The sequence below is a fragment of the Bufo bufo genome, chromosome 5 (assembly GCF_905171765.1).
Source record: "Bufo bufo chromosome 5, aBufBuf1.1, whole genome shotgun sequence".
Taxonomy (NCBI): Eukaryota; Metazoa; Chordata; class Amphibia; order Anura; family Bufonidae; genus Bufo; species Bufo bufo.
Genome location: NC_053393.1, coordinates 349,863,048 through 349,879,055, shown reverse-complemented (window position 1 = coordinate 349,879,055; position 16,008 = coordinate 349,863,048). Strand labels below are relative to the sequence as shown.

General features: G+C 46.6%; 1 protein-coding gene across 1 annotated transcript in view; it reads right to left on the bottom strand.

Moving 5' to 3' along the window:
• The window catches only part of FBXL7 (F-box and leucine rich repeat protein 7), a 225,139-nt gene that overhangs the window by 9,217 nt on the left and 199,914 nt on the right, over window positions 1-16,008 (bottom strand). Inside the window, exon 3 of the mRNA XM_040432151.1 lies at window positions 2,079-2,690. Within this exon, the coding sequence (XP_040288085.1) occupies window positions 2,079-2,690 (612 nt within the window). The remainder of the gene's footprint in view (window positions 1-2,078; window positions 2,691-16,008) is intronic.

Sequence of the window (16,008 nt, the reverse complement as noted above, 5' to 3'; positions counted from 1 at the left end):
CCTCCCACTTGTTAAGTGACCAAAAGTAATGGGACAATTGGCTTCTCAGCTGTTCCATGGCCAGGTGGGTGTTATTCCGTCATTATCCCAATTACAATGAGCAGGTAAAAGGTCCAGAGTTCATTTCCAGTCTGCTATTTGCATTTGGAATCTGTTGCTGTCAACTCTCAAGATGAGATCAAAAGAGCTGTCACTATCAGTGAAGCAAGCCATCATTAGGCTGAAAAAACACAACAAACCCATCAGAGAGATAGGAAAAACATTAGGCGTGGCCAAAACAACTGTTTGGAACATTCTTAAAAAGAAGGAACGCAACGGTGAGCTCAGCAACACCAAAAGACCCGGAAGACTACGGAAAACAACTGTGGTGGATGACCGAAGAATTCTTTCCCTGGTGAAGAAAACACCCTTCACAACAGTTGGCCAGATCAAGAACACTCTCCAGGAGGTAAGTGAATGTGTGTCAAAGTCAACAATCAAGAGATGACTTCACCAGAGTGAATACAGAGGGTTCACCACAAGATGTAAACCATTGGTGAGCCTCAAAAACAGGAAGACCAGATTAGAGTTTGCCAAACGACATCTAAAAAAGCCTTCACAGTTCTGGAACAACATCCTATTGAAAGATGAGACCAAGATCACCTTGTACTAAAGTGATGGGAAGAGAAGAGTATGGAGAAGGAAAGGAACTGCTCATGATCCTAAGCATACCACCTCATCAGTGAAGCATGGTGGTGGTAGTGTCATGGCGTGGGCATGTATGGCTGCCAATGGAAGTGCTTCTCTTGTATTTATTGATGATGTGACTGCTGACAAAAGCAGCAGGATGAATTCTGAAGTGTTTTGGGCAATATTATCTGCTCATATACAGCCAAATGCTTCATAACTCATTGGACGGCGCTTCACAGTGCAGATGGACAATGACCCAAAGCATACTGCAAAAGCAACTAAAGAGTTTTTTTTAAGGGAAAGAAGTGGAATGTTATGCAATGGCCAAGTCAATCACCTGACCTGAATCTGATTGAGCATGCATTTCACTTGCTGAAGACAAAACTGAAGGGAAAATGCCCCAAGAACAAGCAGGAACTGAAGACAGTTGCAGTAGAGGCCTGGCAGAGCATCACCAGGGAAGAAACCCAGCGTCTGGTGATGTCTATGCGTTCCAGACGTCAGGCTGTAATTGACTTCAAAGGATTTGCAACCAAGTATTAAAAAGTGAAAGTTTGATTTAGGATTATTATTCTGTCCCATTACTTTTGGTCCCTTAACAAGTGGGAGGCACATATGCAAACTGTTGTAATTCCTACACCGTTCACCTGATTTGGATGTAAATACCCTCAAATTAAAGCTGTCAGTCTGCAGTTAAAGCACATCTTGTTGTTTCAAATCCACTGTGGTACTGTATAGAGCCAAAAATGTTAGAATTGTGTCGATGTCCCAATATTTATGGACCTGACTGTATGTGTTGTCTGGGGGGTACTGTTTCTCATTATGGAGAGCGCCTAGAATACATAGCATGTGTGCAGAGTATTGTAGGCCAGGCCAAGCTTGGCAAAGATATTGAGGTTAGCTTTTAAATTAGATATGCCTAGGCTTTTCTCTCTAGAAAGAAAAATACACAAATAAATTTTACTAATCAATCATCTGAGATCCAGAACTGCTTTTGTTGTGCTTCTGCATATCCCGTACTTCTTCTTCACTTAGTTTTCCTTTCCTTTTGGAAAGGAGACTGGCTTACATGCCTCTTTTCCAAGCATTATGTGTGGACATAAGCACAGCAATAGATAAAACAATGTATTATGAAAACGCACTGATTGAACAGTTCAAGGCTACCACAAAAACTAAGTGGATTAAAAAATAGGGAAAATTTGATCTATGAAGTACAAACACAGCAATAGTTAACAAATATTATTATGAAAAAGCACTGATTGAAAGGTTTGAGGCTACTACCAGGAGAAAATCTTATTACGAAAATGCACTAACAGTTCAGGGCTACCACCAAAAACTCTCTCTTTTAAGAAATTTGCTCATCTCTAGTTTTGTAATATTTACAGTTGTAATATTTGCAAGTACAGTACCTGAAACATCCAAATGCTCCAAGTTTGGGCATAATGATACCACGTCAAACACGGCTTCATTAGAGATGTTGTAACAATTGGAAACTTCGAGTCTTCTCAGTTCTGGACAGCACTGAGCAATAGTGTAGAGCCCTCTATCGGTGAGCCGCCTGCAGCCACTAACAATTACTGTCTCCAACATGAGACAGACGTTGGGGGTATCCTGACAAAGTCTACGTGTCAACACTTTTAAAGCCCTGTCCACGCTTAATGTTTCACCAGTCAGTCGAATAGTCCTCCATAGCCGAGGGTCCCAGGCTAGGTTATACCAACGGCGACAAACCCGAGCGCAACGACAAAGTTGGTTTGTAGGTAGGTATGAGAATATCTGAATTATACATTGATCTGGCAATCGATCTATGTTTGCCTGTTCCTTTTGATGTTTTGATGCAAGGCGTATCAGTGGATGAGTGAGACGTGTGGGAGGTGGCGAATGGACTATAGCAACAGTCTCTCCTGTAATTGAGGATGATGAAGTAGATGATCCTCTCCCATTTTGGAAGCTATGCAGGTTCTGAGGGCAAATTAGTGCAGGACTTGGTGTACTGAGTGTCCGCATGCTCAGGTCAGAATCTGAAAGAAAAAAAGAGAACAAAACATATTAAAGCTTTTATCTGAAGTGAAAACAGGATACATTATATAATACTGGACTTGAAAAGAAAGTGGAGACACCATGTATCACATCCAGAGATTGGAAATCCTGCATAATCACCTCAAGCAAGACCTGTTAATTAGCAGTATTTCAGACGTATAAGGTTGTTGCTGAAGCAATAGTGTAGACTATTAATTGATAGAGAAGATGAATGATATGAACATGTGCATAAACAGTGAATATTGATTTTCGATGTAATTATAATGAAAACTCTAATATACACACAGACAATGATACATGGCACGACCTCTATTCATACGTATCCCTACAGCAGCATCAATAGTTGCTGACATATTAGCCACCTAAAAAAATTGCTGTATCGTCTTACTCCAAGCCAAACTTTACAAATCTTTTGGGGCATTTAAGAATCCTCTAAGTTAAATAGATGTTGTCTGATGGTCAGTAGCGAATCCGCCAGTCTCATGTTTCTTCCAGTACAATAGGGAATATATTTGGAGACAGAATTAAGAGTGTTCCCTCAGTAGGTAAGACTTGAATAACGAGAAGCTATAAAGGAAAAGTAAATCTGTATGTACTATCAATGGACTGTAACTGACGGTAAAACAAGGCAATAAACTATTTTTCCTCCAACTTGTTCTACAAATCTTGAGCAATCCCTAACAGTGCTTCTCTTGTCAAGCTGTCAGTGAAGAGGTAAATGGTGGTGCCAGCTGTTTTATGATCTTTGTGACAGCTCCTGACATTAAACTGGGGAATTTCTCAGTGAGTGGAAGTGCAGAGATAACATGAAGATTATGTGTAGAGATGTAGCCTCTAGAGCCATCATTTCGTTTACGTTCCAGTAATTCTCCTTGTCAAGATCACCTCCTGGGTGGCCTGCCTCCAGTTCAGAGGTTGCTGAATTACTGCTAAAGTCAGGCACATCTGCACACATCCACATGTGATTGGCTTGGGGCAGTAACTAGTACACGGCAAATATATCATTCCCATAGAAATGTGTTTAGCAAAAAAACAAGGCAATATATTAACAGTTTCCACTTGCAAAATGATTTATACATTTATAGTTTCAAAAATCTGCAGTATCTGTTTCAAAAAGATAAGGTACCAGGTAATGTCAGGTTCATACATTGTTTTGTTCACTAGATTAAAAAAGACAGAACATGGATTATCTATAGGTCAATATATATAACAACGGAGTTGTAACCCATTAAACAATCAGTTGAGGTCACCGAGAAGCAAAATGAAGGCACATCTAGCCACCCACAGTCAACATTTGGTTATTCAATACATGGAGCCTAAAGGCCTCAGAGAACAAAAGCAACAAATTGAGAACTTGGGGCTACCGTGCAGAGGTGCGGAGTCTGAGTAAGGGTCCATTCACACGTCCGTTGTTTTTTTTCCTGATCAGTTCCGTTTTTTGCGGAACAGATCTGTACCAGATCTGTACCCATTCATTTTTAATGGGTCCTGAAAAAAATCGGACAGCTCAATGTCTGATTTTTTTTCAGGACCCATTGAAAATGAATGGGTACAGATCTGGTCCAGATCTGTTCCGCAAAAAACGGAACAGATCAGGAAAGAAACAAGGGACGTGTGAATGGACCCTTAAATAATATGAGATGGAGTAAAAAAATAAATGAGATGAGAAAACTTGGAAAGAGTTGGGAGAAGTTTAAAGATAATGGTTTAAACCAAGGGAGTCATTTACTATCAGAAATACACCTATATTAGGCATATTTCTGACGCAGATTGCGATGCAAAGGTTATTTGTGAAGCAAACTGCGACTTTTCCCCGCTCACACCAGGTTAACAAAAGTGGTCGTAGCTAGGGATCGACCGATTATCGGTTTTACCAATATTATTGGCCGATATTCAGGATTTTGAACGTTATCGGTATTGGCATCTATTTTGCCGATATACCGATAACGAATCGGGAACAAGGATCGCGCTGCTGTCAGCGCTCTCCGTGTTCCCTCAGCAGCACAGGGGAGAAGGAAGCAGTGTCTCCCTCCCCCCTGTGCCGTTACTGCCACCGCCACCAATGAGAGGAGAGGGGACAAGATGAGGGGCGGGGCTATGGCCACTGCGCCACCAATGAAGATAACTCTCGTTAATTCATATACAGGAGGCGGATGCTGGCTGCAGAATCACATGGCGGGCCCCCGACCTCTATGACAAGTAGCTGCGATCTGCGGCACCTGAGGGGTTAACTACCGCAGATCGCAGCTACCGCTCATAGAGGTCGGGGGCCGGCTATGTGATTCTGCAGCCAGCATCCGCCTCCTGTATATGAATTAATGAGAGTTATCTCCATTGGTGGCGCAGTGGCCATAGCCCCGCCCCTCCTCTTGGCGTAGGGCGCCCCCCCCCCAAACCCCAGTATTAAAACATTGGTGGCGCAGTGCACCCCCCCAACCCCAGTATGAATCATTGGTGGCGCAGTGCGCCCCCCCTCAACCCCGGTATGAATCATTGGTGGTGCAGTGCGCCCCCCAACCCCAGTATGAATCATTGGTGGCGCAGTGCACCCCCCCAACCCCAGTATGAATCATTGGTGGTGCAGTGCGCCCCCCCAACCCCAGTATGAATCATTGGTGGCGCAGTGCGCCCCCCCACCCAAGCCCCCCAGTATTAATCATTTGTGGCAGTGGCCACAGGGTCCCCTCTTCCCTCCTCCTCAGTGGCAGTTCCCATCGGAGCCCCAGCAGTGTAGGCCTGGGGCTACGATCGGTTACCATGGCAGCCAGGACGCTATTGAAGCCCTGGCTGCCATAGTCGGCTCCCTGCTGCTGTGTGCACAAAGCACAGAGCAGCAGGGACAGTGTGAGGTCCTATTCACCCTGATAGAGATCTATCAGGGTGAATAGGACAAGGGTTCTAGTCCCTAAGGGGGCTAATAGTAAAAAAATTAATAAAAAAAACACACCAAAATATTAATTATAAATGAAAAAGAAAGATTTACAAAAAAAAACTACACGTTAACAATAAACATATTAATTTTCTGCAGATTTGTGTAGGATTTCTTATATTTTTTTTAAAAATAATTCACAGAATATAGGTATAAATTATCGGCTATCGGCCTGAAAGTTCACAGATTATCGGTATCTGCTCTAAAAAATCTATATCGGTCGATCCCTAGTCGTGGCAGGGGCGGGGAAGGGGGCAGACCGGTAGGCAGGGCTGGTGCAAGGATTTTTGCCACCCTAGGCAAAAGCTAATTTTGCCGCCCCTTGACTCCACCCATTGACCACACCCCCTTTTCCGCCCCTTTTTCAGCCACCTATTGCATGCAACATTTAACTATGGTCATGTACCCTGTGCCAGTCTATGGTCATGTACCCTGTGCCAGTCTGACTATGGTCGCGTACCCTGTGCCAGTCTGACTATGGTCATGTATATATAATATCCAGCCATTGTCTGCCACCTAGTACTATCCCAGTGATGCCAATCACTCTGCGCTGTTCAGCAGGTTGGCACACCAAACACGAGCAGAGCCACCTATTCACTGCCAGGCGCCATTCAGCCACTGTCTGAAATCCTGTGCCACCAGGGCAACATAAAACAGTATGCTGCCTTGTGCCCTCTGCCAGTCTGGCACTGTCCTGCACCCTGTACCATTCATAGCCCTTTAGACAGTCTGTGTCACCTATTAGGCTCCATTTGCCACTGCTGGGCACCCTGTGCCAGTCAGAATCTATGGCCCCTAGTCAAGCAGCAGGTGTGCCCTGACCCCTGTACACAAGTGTGTGCCACCCTGCTGCCAATCACTGTCCTGCAGCCTCTGACACCCTAGTGCAGGTTGTCAGAGTGCGGTTGCCAGGGGTGCTCACCGGGTTCTGCTCCTCGCTGTGCTCCAGGTCCACATTGCCTTGGCTCTTGCCAAGATCATGTGTCTTTGGCGCGTGATCCCGCGAGACCCACCTCTGGAGGTCACTGGTCTCGCGGGATTGCGCGCACGAAGTCAGGGCCGGTGCAAGGATTTTTGTCAACAGTAGCAAATGTACATTTTGCCCCCCCCCCCCCCCCATCATTTCACATTTCTGCCCCTCATGATTCATGTCCATTTCTTGCCCCCCCATCATTTCACATTTCTGCCCCTCATGATTCATGTCCATTTCTTGCCCCCCCATGTGCTAATATCATAGTGCCATCCTCTCCCCCTGCCCCCTAATGTGCCAGTATCAAGTGCCTCTCTCCTCCCCCCTCCATGTGCCAGTATCATGGCGCCAATAGCCCCCCCCCCCTTCCCCTCGGCAGTAAAGTAACAGTCCGGGATTCAAACTCACAACCTTTCACATCAGAGGCCATTTACCCTCACAGCTATGAGAGCTGTATAGACAGTTGCTTAAAAAAAATAAAAAAAATATAAGACTTCTACTATAGATAACTTTGATACTTAGTGTACATCCATACACATGACAGCTGCCCCAGTACACTGTGTATGGATGTAGCAGAGCTGGGTGTGTTGGGGCAGCTGACATGTGTATGGATGTACACTAGGTATCAAAGTTACCTACTGTAGAAGTCTTATATTTTTTTATTTTGTTTTAAGCAACTGGTAATACAGCTTTCATAGCTGTGAGGGTAAATGCTTTGCCTCTGATGTGAAAGGTCGTGAGTTCGAATCCCAGGAGAAACTTTTCTGAAAGAAAGCCTAAATGAGATTTAAATACACCAGGGTCTCGTAGCTGTGTGTCAGCTGCGTGCCGCGCTCTCTGCCCGAAGTGAACAAACTCATGCTCGCACTCATCGGAGCGCATCCGGCCGGCAAGTACAGGAACAGAAGGAGATGATGTGCCAAATACCAGCACCCCCACTAATTAGCTGTTGGAACTGGCCACAGCACTCTTATGAGCATTGTGGTCTCTCATTCTATTCCAACCACAGTGCCATATATTATAAAGAGGACATGTTGAGTACTGCAGCCTGAACATCATATAAAGATTGTGCTCGGTACTACAGCCCGTACATTATATAAAGACTGTGCTGGATACTGCAGCTTGAACATTATACACTGCTCAAAAAAATATAGGGAACACTTAAACAACACAATGTAACTCCAAGTCAATCACACTTCTGTGAAATCAAACTGTCCACTTAGGAAGCAACACTGAGTGACAATCAATTTCACATGCTGTTGTGCAAATGGGATAGACAACAGGTGGAAATTATAGGCAATTAGCAAGACACCCCCAATAAAGGAGTGGTTCTGCAGGTGGTGACCACAGACCGCTTCTCAGTTCCTATGCTTCCTGGCTGATTTTTAGGTCACTTTTGAATGCTGGCGGTGCTTTCACTCTAGTGGTAGCATGAGACGGAGTCTACAACCCACACAAGTGGCTCATGTAGTGCAGCTTATCCAGGATGGCACATCAATGCGAGCTGTGGCAAGAAGGTTTGCTGTGTCTGTCAGCGTAGTGTCCAGAGCATGGAGGCGCTACCAGGAGACAGGCCAGTACATCAGGACACGTGGAGGAGGCTGTAGGAGGGCAACAACCCAGCAGCAGGACCGCTACCTCCGCCTTTGTGCAAGGAGGAACAGGAGGAGCACTGCCAGAGCCCTGCAAAATGACCCCCAGCAGGCCACAAATGTGCATGTGTCTGCTCAAACAGTCAGAAACAGACTCTATGAGGGTGATATGAGGGCCCGACGTCCACAGGTGGGGGTTGTGCTTACAGCCCAACACCGTGCAAGACGTTTGGCATTTGCCAGAGAACACCAAGATTGGCAAATTCGCCTATGGCGCCCTGTGCTCTTCACAGATGAAAGCAGGTTCACACTGAGCACATGTGACAGACGTGACAGAGTCTGGAGACGCCGTGGAGAACGTTCTACTGCCTGCAACATCCTCCAGCATGACCGGTTTGGCACTGGGTCAGTAATGGTGTTGGGTGGCATTTCTTTGGAGGGCTGCACAGCCCTCCATGTGCTCGCCAGAGGTAGCCTGACTGCCATTAGGTACCGAGATGAGATCCTCAGACCCCTTGTGAGACCATATGCTGTGCGGTTGGCCCTGGGTTCCTCCTAATGCAAGACAATGCTAGACCTCATGTGGCTGGAGTGTGTCAGCAGTTCCTGCAAGACGAAGGCATTGATGCTATGGACTGGCCTGCCCGTTCCCCAGACCTGAATCCAATTGAGCACATCTGGGACATCATGTCTCGCTCTATCCACCAACGTCACGTTGCACCACAGACTGTCCAGGAGTTGGCAGATGCTTTAGTCCAGGTCTGGGAGGAGATCCCTCAGGAGACCGTCCGACACTTCATCAGGAGCATGCACAGGCGTTGTAGGGAGGTCATACAGGCACGTGGAAGCCACACACACTACTGAGCCTCATTTTGACTTGTTTTAAGGACATTACATCAAAGTTGGATCAGCCTGTAGTGTGTTTTTCCACTTTAATTTTGAGTGGGACTCCAAATCCAAACCTCCATGGGTTGAAAAATTTGATCTCCATTTTTTTATTTTTGTGTGATTTTAAAGACTGTGCTGGATACTGCTGCTCGTACATTATATAAAGACTGTGCTGGGTACTGCAGCCCATACATTATATAAAGACTGTTCTGGTACTGCAGCCCGTACATTATATAAAGACTGTGCTGGGTACTGCAGCCCGTACATTATATAAAGACTGTGCTGGTACTGCAGCCCATACATTATATAAAGACTGTTCTGGTACTGCAGCCCGTACATTATATAAAGACTGTGCTGGGTACTGCAGCCCGTACATTATATAAACACTGTGCTGGATACTGCAGCCCGTACATTATATAAAGACTGTGATGGGTACTGCAGCCCGTACATTATATAAACACTGTGCTGGATACTGCAGCCCGTACATTATATAAAGACTGTGCTGGGTACTGCAGCCTGTACATTATATAAAGACTGTGCTGGGTACTGCAGCCTGTACATTATATAAAGACTGTGCTGGGTACTGCAGCCCGTACATTATATAAAGACTGTGCTGGTACTGCAGCCCATACATTATATAAAGACTGTTCGGTTACTGCAGCCCGTACATTATATAAAGACTGTGCTGGGTACTGCAGCCCATACATTATATAAAGACTGTGCTGGGTACTGCAGCCCATACATTATATAAAGACTGTGCTGGATACTGCAGCCCGTACATTATATAAAGACTGTGATGGGTCCTGCAGCCCGTACATTATATAAAGACTGTGATGGGTACTGCAGCCCGTACATTATATAAAGACTGTGCTGGGTACTGCAGCCTGTACATTATATAAAGACTGTTCTGGTACTGCAGCCCGTACATTATATAAAGACTGTGCTGGGTACTGCAGCCCATACATTATATAAAGACTGTGCTGGGTACTGCAGCCCATACATTATATAAAGACTGGGATGGGTACTGCAGCCCGTACATTATATAAAGACTGTGATGGGTCCTGCAGCCCGTACATTATATAAAGACTGTGATGGGTACTGCAGCCCGTACATTATATAAAGACTGTGCTGGGTACTGCAGCCTGTACATTATATAAAGACTGTTCTGGTACTGCAGCCCGTACATTATATAAAGACTGTGATGGGTACTGCAGCCTGTACATTATATAAAGACTGTGATGGGTACTACAGCCTGTACATTATATAAAGACTGTGATGGGTACTACAGCCTGTACATTATATAAAGACTGTTCTGGTACTGCAGCCTGTACATTATATAAAGACTGTGCTGGGTACTATAGCCCGTACATTATATAAAGACTGTGATGGGTACTGCAGCCCGTACATTATATAAAGACTGTGATGGGTACTGCAGCCTGTACATTATATAAAGACTGTGATGGGTACTATAGCCTGTACATTATATAAAGACTGGGATGGGTACTGCAGCCTGTACATTATATAAAGACTGGGATGGGTACTGCAGCTCAGTACTATTCACTTAAATGGAACAAAGGCCATATGACCAATGGATGTGACATTAGCTGAGGAAGAGGCCCTGGCACTCACCAGAAGACTGCAGCTTGTTTATACAGCCGGTCAGGGGGGGTGCTGGGAGTCAGACCACCACCAATCAGATACTGATGACCTATCCTGAGGTTATCAATATTTAAATCCTGGAAAACTGCTTTAATATGATATCATGCTGGATTGTAGAGGTATTCTCCCATAGAAACATTGCTATTACCTCTGTATCTATCTGAAGGTATCCTACGTATAGTTGGAGCTGTAGGGGATCACTGTGTCACCATACACGGTCCATGCACATGGCTCCACAAGTGCTTGAGTTCCTACAAACTCTCATTTATTACAATTATGCATAGCTCATTAGATGACAACAAGGCTGAGGACGAGAAGAGTACCCCCGAAACAAGGGCCCCGGCTAAGACAAATGATGTAAGAGTGCAAAATCCCAGAAGCCATTTAAGGTAATAAGATTACATTTACAACTTGACTGATTTACAAGTCCATAAACGTTTGAAGGCGCAGTTTTCCATAAACCGATGAAGCCAGACAAATAGATTGTCAACAACAGACATGCTGTAAATAGTTTATCAGACCAATCTCAGAAATAATACTTAAAGGGTTTCTATCATGGGAAAAATCGTTATGTAGCTGGCTGACATTAGCGCTGTGCTAATGTCAGCAGAACATAACTGTATGACATATCTCCCTGTCTGCCGCCGTTCGCGCTAAATAATGACTTTTATAATATGCAAATGGACCTCTAGGTTCTATAAGGGGTTGCTGCAGCACCTAGAGGCTCGGTCTACTTGCCTTTTGGCACGCTCAGGTCCACTTGATTGATGTCCTTCTTCTCTGCATCGTCCTCATAATCCTGCGCCTGCCCGTTCCATTTAGTATTTCGGCGCAGGCGCAGTGAGGAAGCTGGCAGCAGCCGAGCGTCCTTCACTCACTGCGCCTGCGTCCAATACTAAAACGGGACGGCGCAGGCGCGGGATTTTGAGGACGATGCGGAGAAGAAGGACATCAATCAAGTGGACCTGAGCGTGCCAAAAGGCAAGTAGACCGAGCCTCTAGGTCAGGGGTCTCCAAACTTTTCAACAGGAGGGCCACAATTGAAGATTTACAAGTATTCGGGGGCCGGAAAAAAAAATCAGTTATGTATTAAATGAAATGTATATATTTTAGCATGGATCGTTTTTGTAATCAGCATGATATGAGCTGAGAACAAAAGAGAAAAAACTTTAGCAAAACAACGCAAAGACACCCGTGTCCCTATCAGCGGTGTCCCCATCAGCACAAAAATGTCCCCATCAGCACAGCAATGTCCCCATCAGCACAGCAATGTCCCCATCAGCACAGCAATGTCCCAATCAGCACAGCAATGTCCCCATCAGCACAGCAATGTCAGCATCAGCACAGCAATGTCAGCATCAGCACAGCAATGTCAGCATCAGCACAACAATGTCCCCATCAGCACAGCAATGTCCCCATCAGCACAGCAATGTCCCCATCAGCACAGCAATGTCCCCATCAGCACAGCAATGTCCCCATCAGCACAGCAATGTCCCCATCAGCACAGCAATGTCAGCATCAGCACAGCAATGTCAGCATCAGCACAACAATGTCCCCATCAGCACAGCAATGTCCCCATCAGCACAGCAATGTCCCCATCAGCACAGCAATGTCCCCATCAGCACAGCAATGTCCCCATCAGCACAGCAATGTCCCCATCAGCACAGCAATGTCAGCATCAGCACAACAATGTCCCCATCAGCACAGCAATGTCCCCATCAGCACAGCAATGTCCCCATCAGCACAGCAATGTCCCCATCAGCACAGCAATGTCAGCATCAGCACAACAATGTCAGCATCAGCACAACAATGTCCCCATCAGCACAGCAATGTCCCCATCAGCACAGCAATGTCAGCATCAGCACAGCAATGTCAGCATCAGCACAGCAATGTCAGCATCAGCACAGCAATGTCCCCATCAGCCGTGTCACCCTTAAGCACAGCAATGTCCCCATCAACGATTCCCCATCAGAACAGCAATGTCCCCATCAGCGGAGTCCCCATTAGCAGCTGATAGGGGCCACCACTGATGGGGACACTGCTGTTGGGGACCGGCTGATGGGACACCATGATGGGGACAACCCGTTGTCCCTATCAGCGGTGTCCCCATCAGAACAGCAATGGCCAAATCAGAACAGCAAATGTCCCCATCAGAAAAGCAATATTCCCATAAAAAATAAAATATTCCCATCAAAAAAACAATATCCATCAGAAAAACAATATTCCCATCATGGGACACCCACTGATGGGGACGCTGCTGTTGGGACATTGCTGTGCTGATGGGGACACCACTGATGGGGACACCACTGATGGGGACGCTGCTGTTGGGGACATTGCTGTGCTGATGGGGGACACCACTGATGGGGACACCATTGATGGGGACACCCGTGTCCCTATCAGCGTTGTCCCCATCAGCACAGCATGTCCCCATACAGCGGTGTCCCCATCAGCACAGCAATGTCCCCATTCAGCGGTGTCCCCATCAGCACAGCAAATGTCCCCATCAGAACAGCAATGTCAGCATCAGCACAGCAATGTCCCCATTAATGATGTCCCCATCAGAACAGCAATGTCCCCATCAGCGGAGTCCCCATTAGCAGCTGATGGGGACACCACTGATGGGGACACCTGCCTTTTGGGGACGCGGTTGATGGGGACAACCCCGTGTCCCTATCAGTGGTGTCCCCATCAGAACAGCAATGTCCCATCAGAATGGGACGCTGATGGGGAACATTGCTGTACTGATGGGGACACCATTGATGGGGACACCTTTTGTCCCCATCAGCAGTGTGCCAATCAGCGGTGTCCTCAGCAATGTCCCCATCAGCACAGCAATGTTCACATCAGCAGTTTCCACATTAGCAGCGTCCCCATCATTGCGGATGGGGACGCCGCTGTGCCTGATGTGGAAACCGATGATGGGTCACCGCTGATGGGGATACCCATGTCCCCATCAGCGGTGTCCCCAGCAATGTCCCATCAGAACAGCAATGTCCCCATCAGCAGTGTCCACCGCAACATCCCCATCAGCACAGCAATGTCCCTGTCAGCGGTGTCCCCAGCAGCATGTGTCCCCATCACCGCTGATGGGGACACCTCTGATGGGGACATTGCTGTGCTGATGGGGACATCGATTATGGGGTTACCGCTGATGGGGACATTGCTATCCTGATGGGGACACCATTGATGTGGACACCCATGTCCCCATCAGCAGTGTGCCAAACAGCGGTGTCCCCAGCAATGTCCCCATCAGAACAGAATTGTCCCCATCAGCAGTGTGCCCATCATCGCTGATGGGGACACCTCTGATGGGGACATTGCTGTGCTGATGGGGACACCATTGATGGGGACACCCGTGTCCTCATCAACGGTGTCCCCATCAGAACAGCAATGTCCCCATCAGCACAGCAAAGTCCCCATCAGCAGTGTCCCCAGCAGCACAGCAATACCCCCACCAGTATGTGTCCTCGGCAGCTTGTGTCCCCTCAGCGCAGCACAGCAATGTCAGCGTTCCCCATAGTGTCCCCATCAGCGATGTGCAACACCTTGCCTCCGCTGTAGCCGGCTTCTGCTCTCTTCTTTTTTTTTTCTTCTTGGACTACCTGAGTCCCCGACTCCCGCCCGCTGCTACACACGTGGATTTGTTATTTCAAACAGCGGGCGGGAAGAGGGGAGGTGCCGCACCTGTGACGCCACTGGTTGCCGGACATCGGCGGTCCCAGCAGCCAATCAAAAAGCACAGCGTGACAGCATGGGCGGTTGTGCGGATTTGGTTCCTGCAACCTGCCAGCTGCGGGCGGGCCGGATCGAACGCACAAGCGGGCCGGTTTTCTGGCCCGCGGGCCGGGGTTTGGAGACCCCTGCTCTAGGTGCTGCAGCAACGCCCTCATAGCACCTGGAGGGCTCATTTGCATATTATAAAAGTCATTATTAGCGTGAACGGCGGCAGGCAGGGAGATATAAGTCATACAGTTATGTTCTGCTGACATTAGCACATCGGTAATGTCAGCCAGCTACATAACGATTTATTCCCATGACAGAACCCTTTAAACCATAGGAAGCGGTTTTGGATGATAAATTTAGATGATCATTTTCCCATGGCTGGAATAAATGCTAGGCACATTCTTATGTGATTTCTATTAATATTGTGAATTAATAAAACACTTTGTATTGTTCCTATTAATTTTACATTTTATTTGTCTTTTGGTGTCAATAAAAAAAAAGTCTGAATACTAACAATAATTTTGGTTTTAGTTACTTGAAAATGAACAGCTAAAATACAATTGTTCTCCCAAGTTCATCTCCACATTGTCTAGTAGTGGGGCACACCTATCTAAAGGATACATGATAAATGCGTGATTGTTGGGGGTCCAACCACTGAGACACCAGCAATCACTAGAACACTCAAATGTTTTTGGGACTCCTATAGAATGAGAATACAGCGGCAGTGCTGACAGTCTCAGACTGTGTAAGGCTGCATTCACACGTCCGTGGTGTGTTGTGGACCCACAAATTGCGGGTCCGCAACACACCAGCCCGGCACCCCCATAGAAATGCCTATTCTTGTCCGCAAGCTGCGGACAAGAATAGGACATGCTCTATCTTTTTGCGGAGCTGCGGACCCAAAATCGGGGCCGCGCTCCGCAATTGCGGCTGCAGACAGCACACTGTGTGCTGTCCGCATCCATTCCGTCCCCATAGAGAATTAATGGGTGCGCACCCATTCCGCAAAATTGCGGAAAGGATGCGGACCCATTTTGCGGACGTGTGAATGGAGCCTAAGGGCCATGGAAACACCTTGTTGTCAATTCATTTGTACATTTCAATGGGAATAAAAGAGAAATGGCACAATGCAGTTCTATAATGGCTCTGGACGAAACAAAGCTGCAATACAGTTGTGTGCATGAGACTAAATGGTTAAAGGGGTTTTCTGGAGGACTAATATTTAAAAAAATTCAAGTAAGTCCTTTTCACCTTACAGATTCCCCGCCAGTCTCTGCTTCCTGGTCTTTCGCAACACAAAGTTCATTTTCTTTCTACTCAAAAGAAATCTGGTCGGCACTGTCCTTAGTGCATGTGAATGAACGGGGGGAAGAGAACGTCATACAATCTGGCGGTGATCTGCAATACGCCTCGCATAGAACTAAACCTCTATAAGTAGGTAAGAGTCATGGCATTCACTGGAGTAGCAGATAAGTTGATTTAGACTACTTTCACACTGGCGTTTTGGCTTTCCGTTTGTGAGATCCGTTCTGGGATCT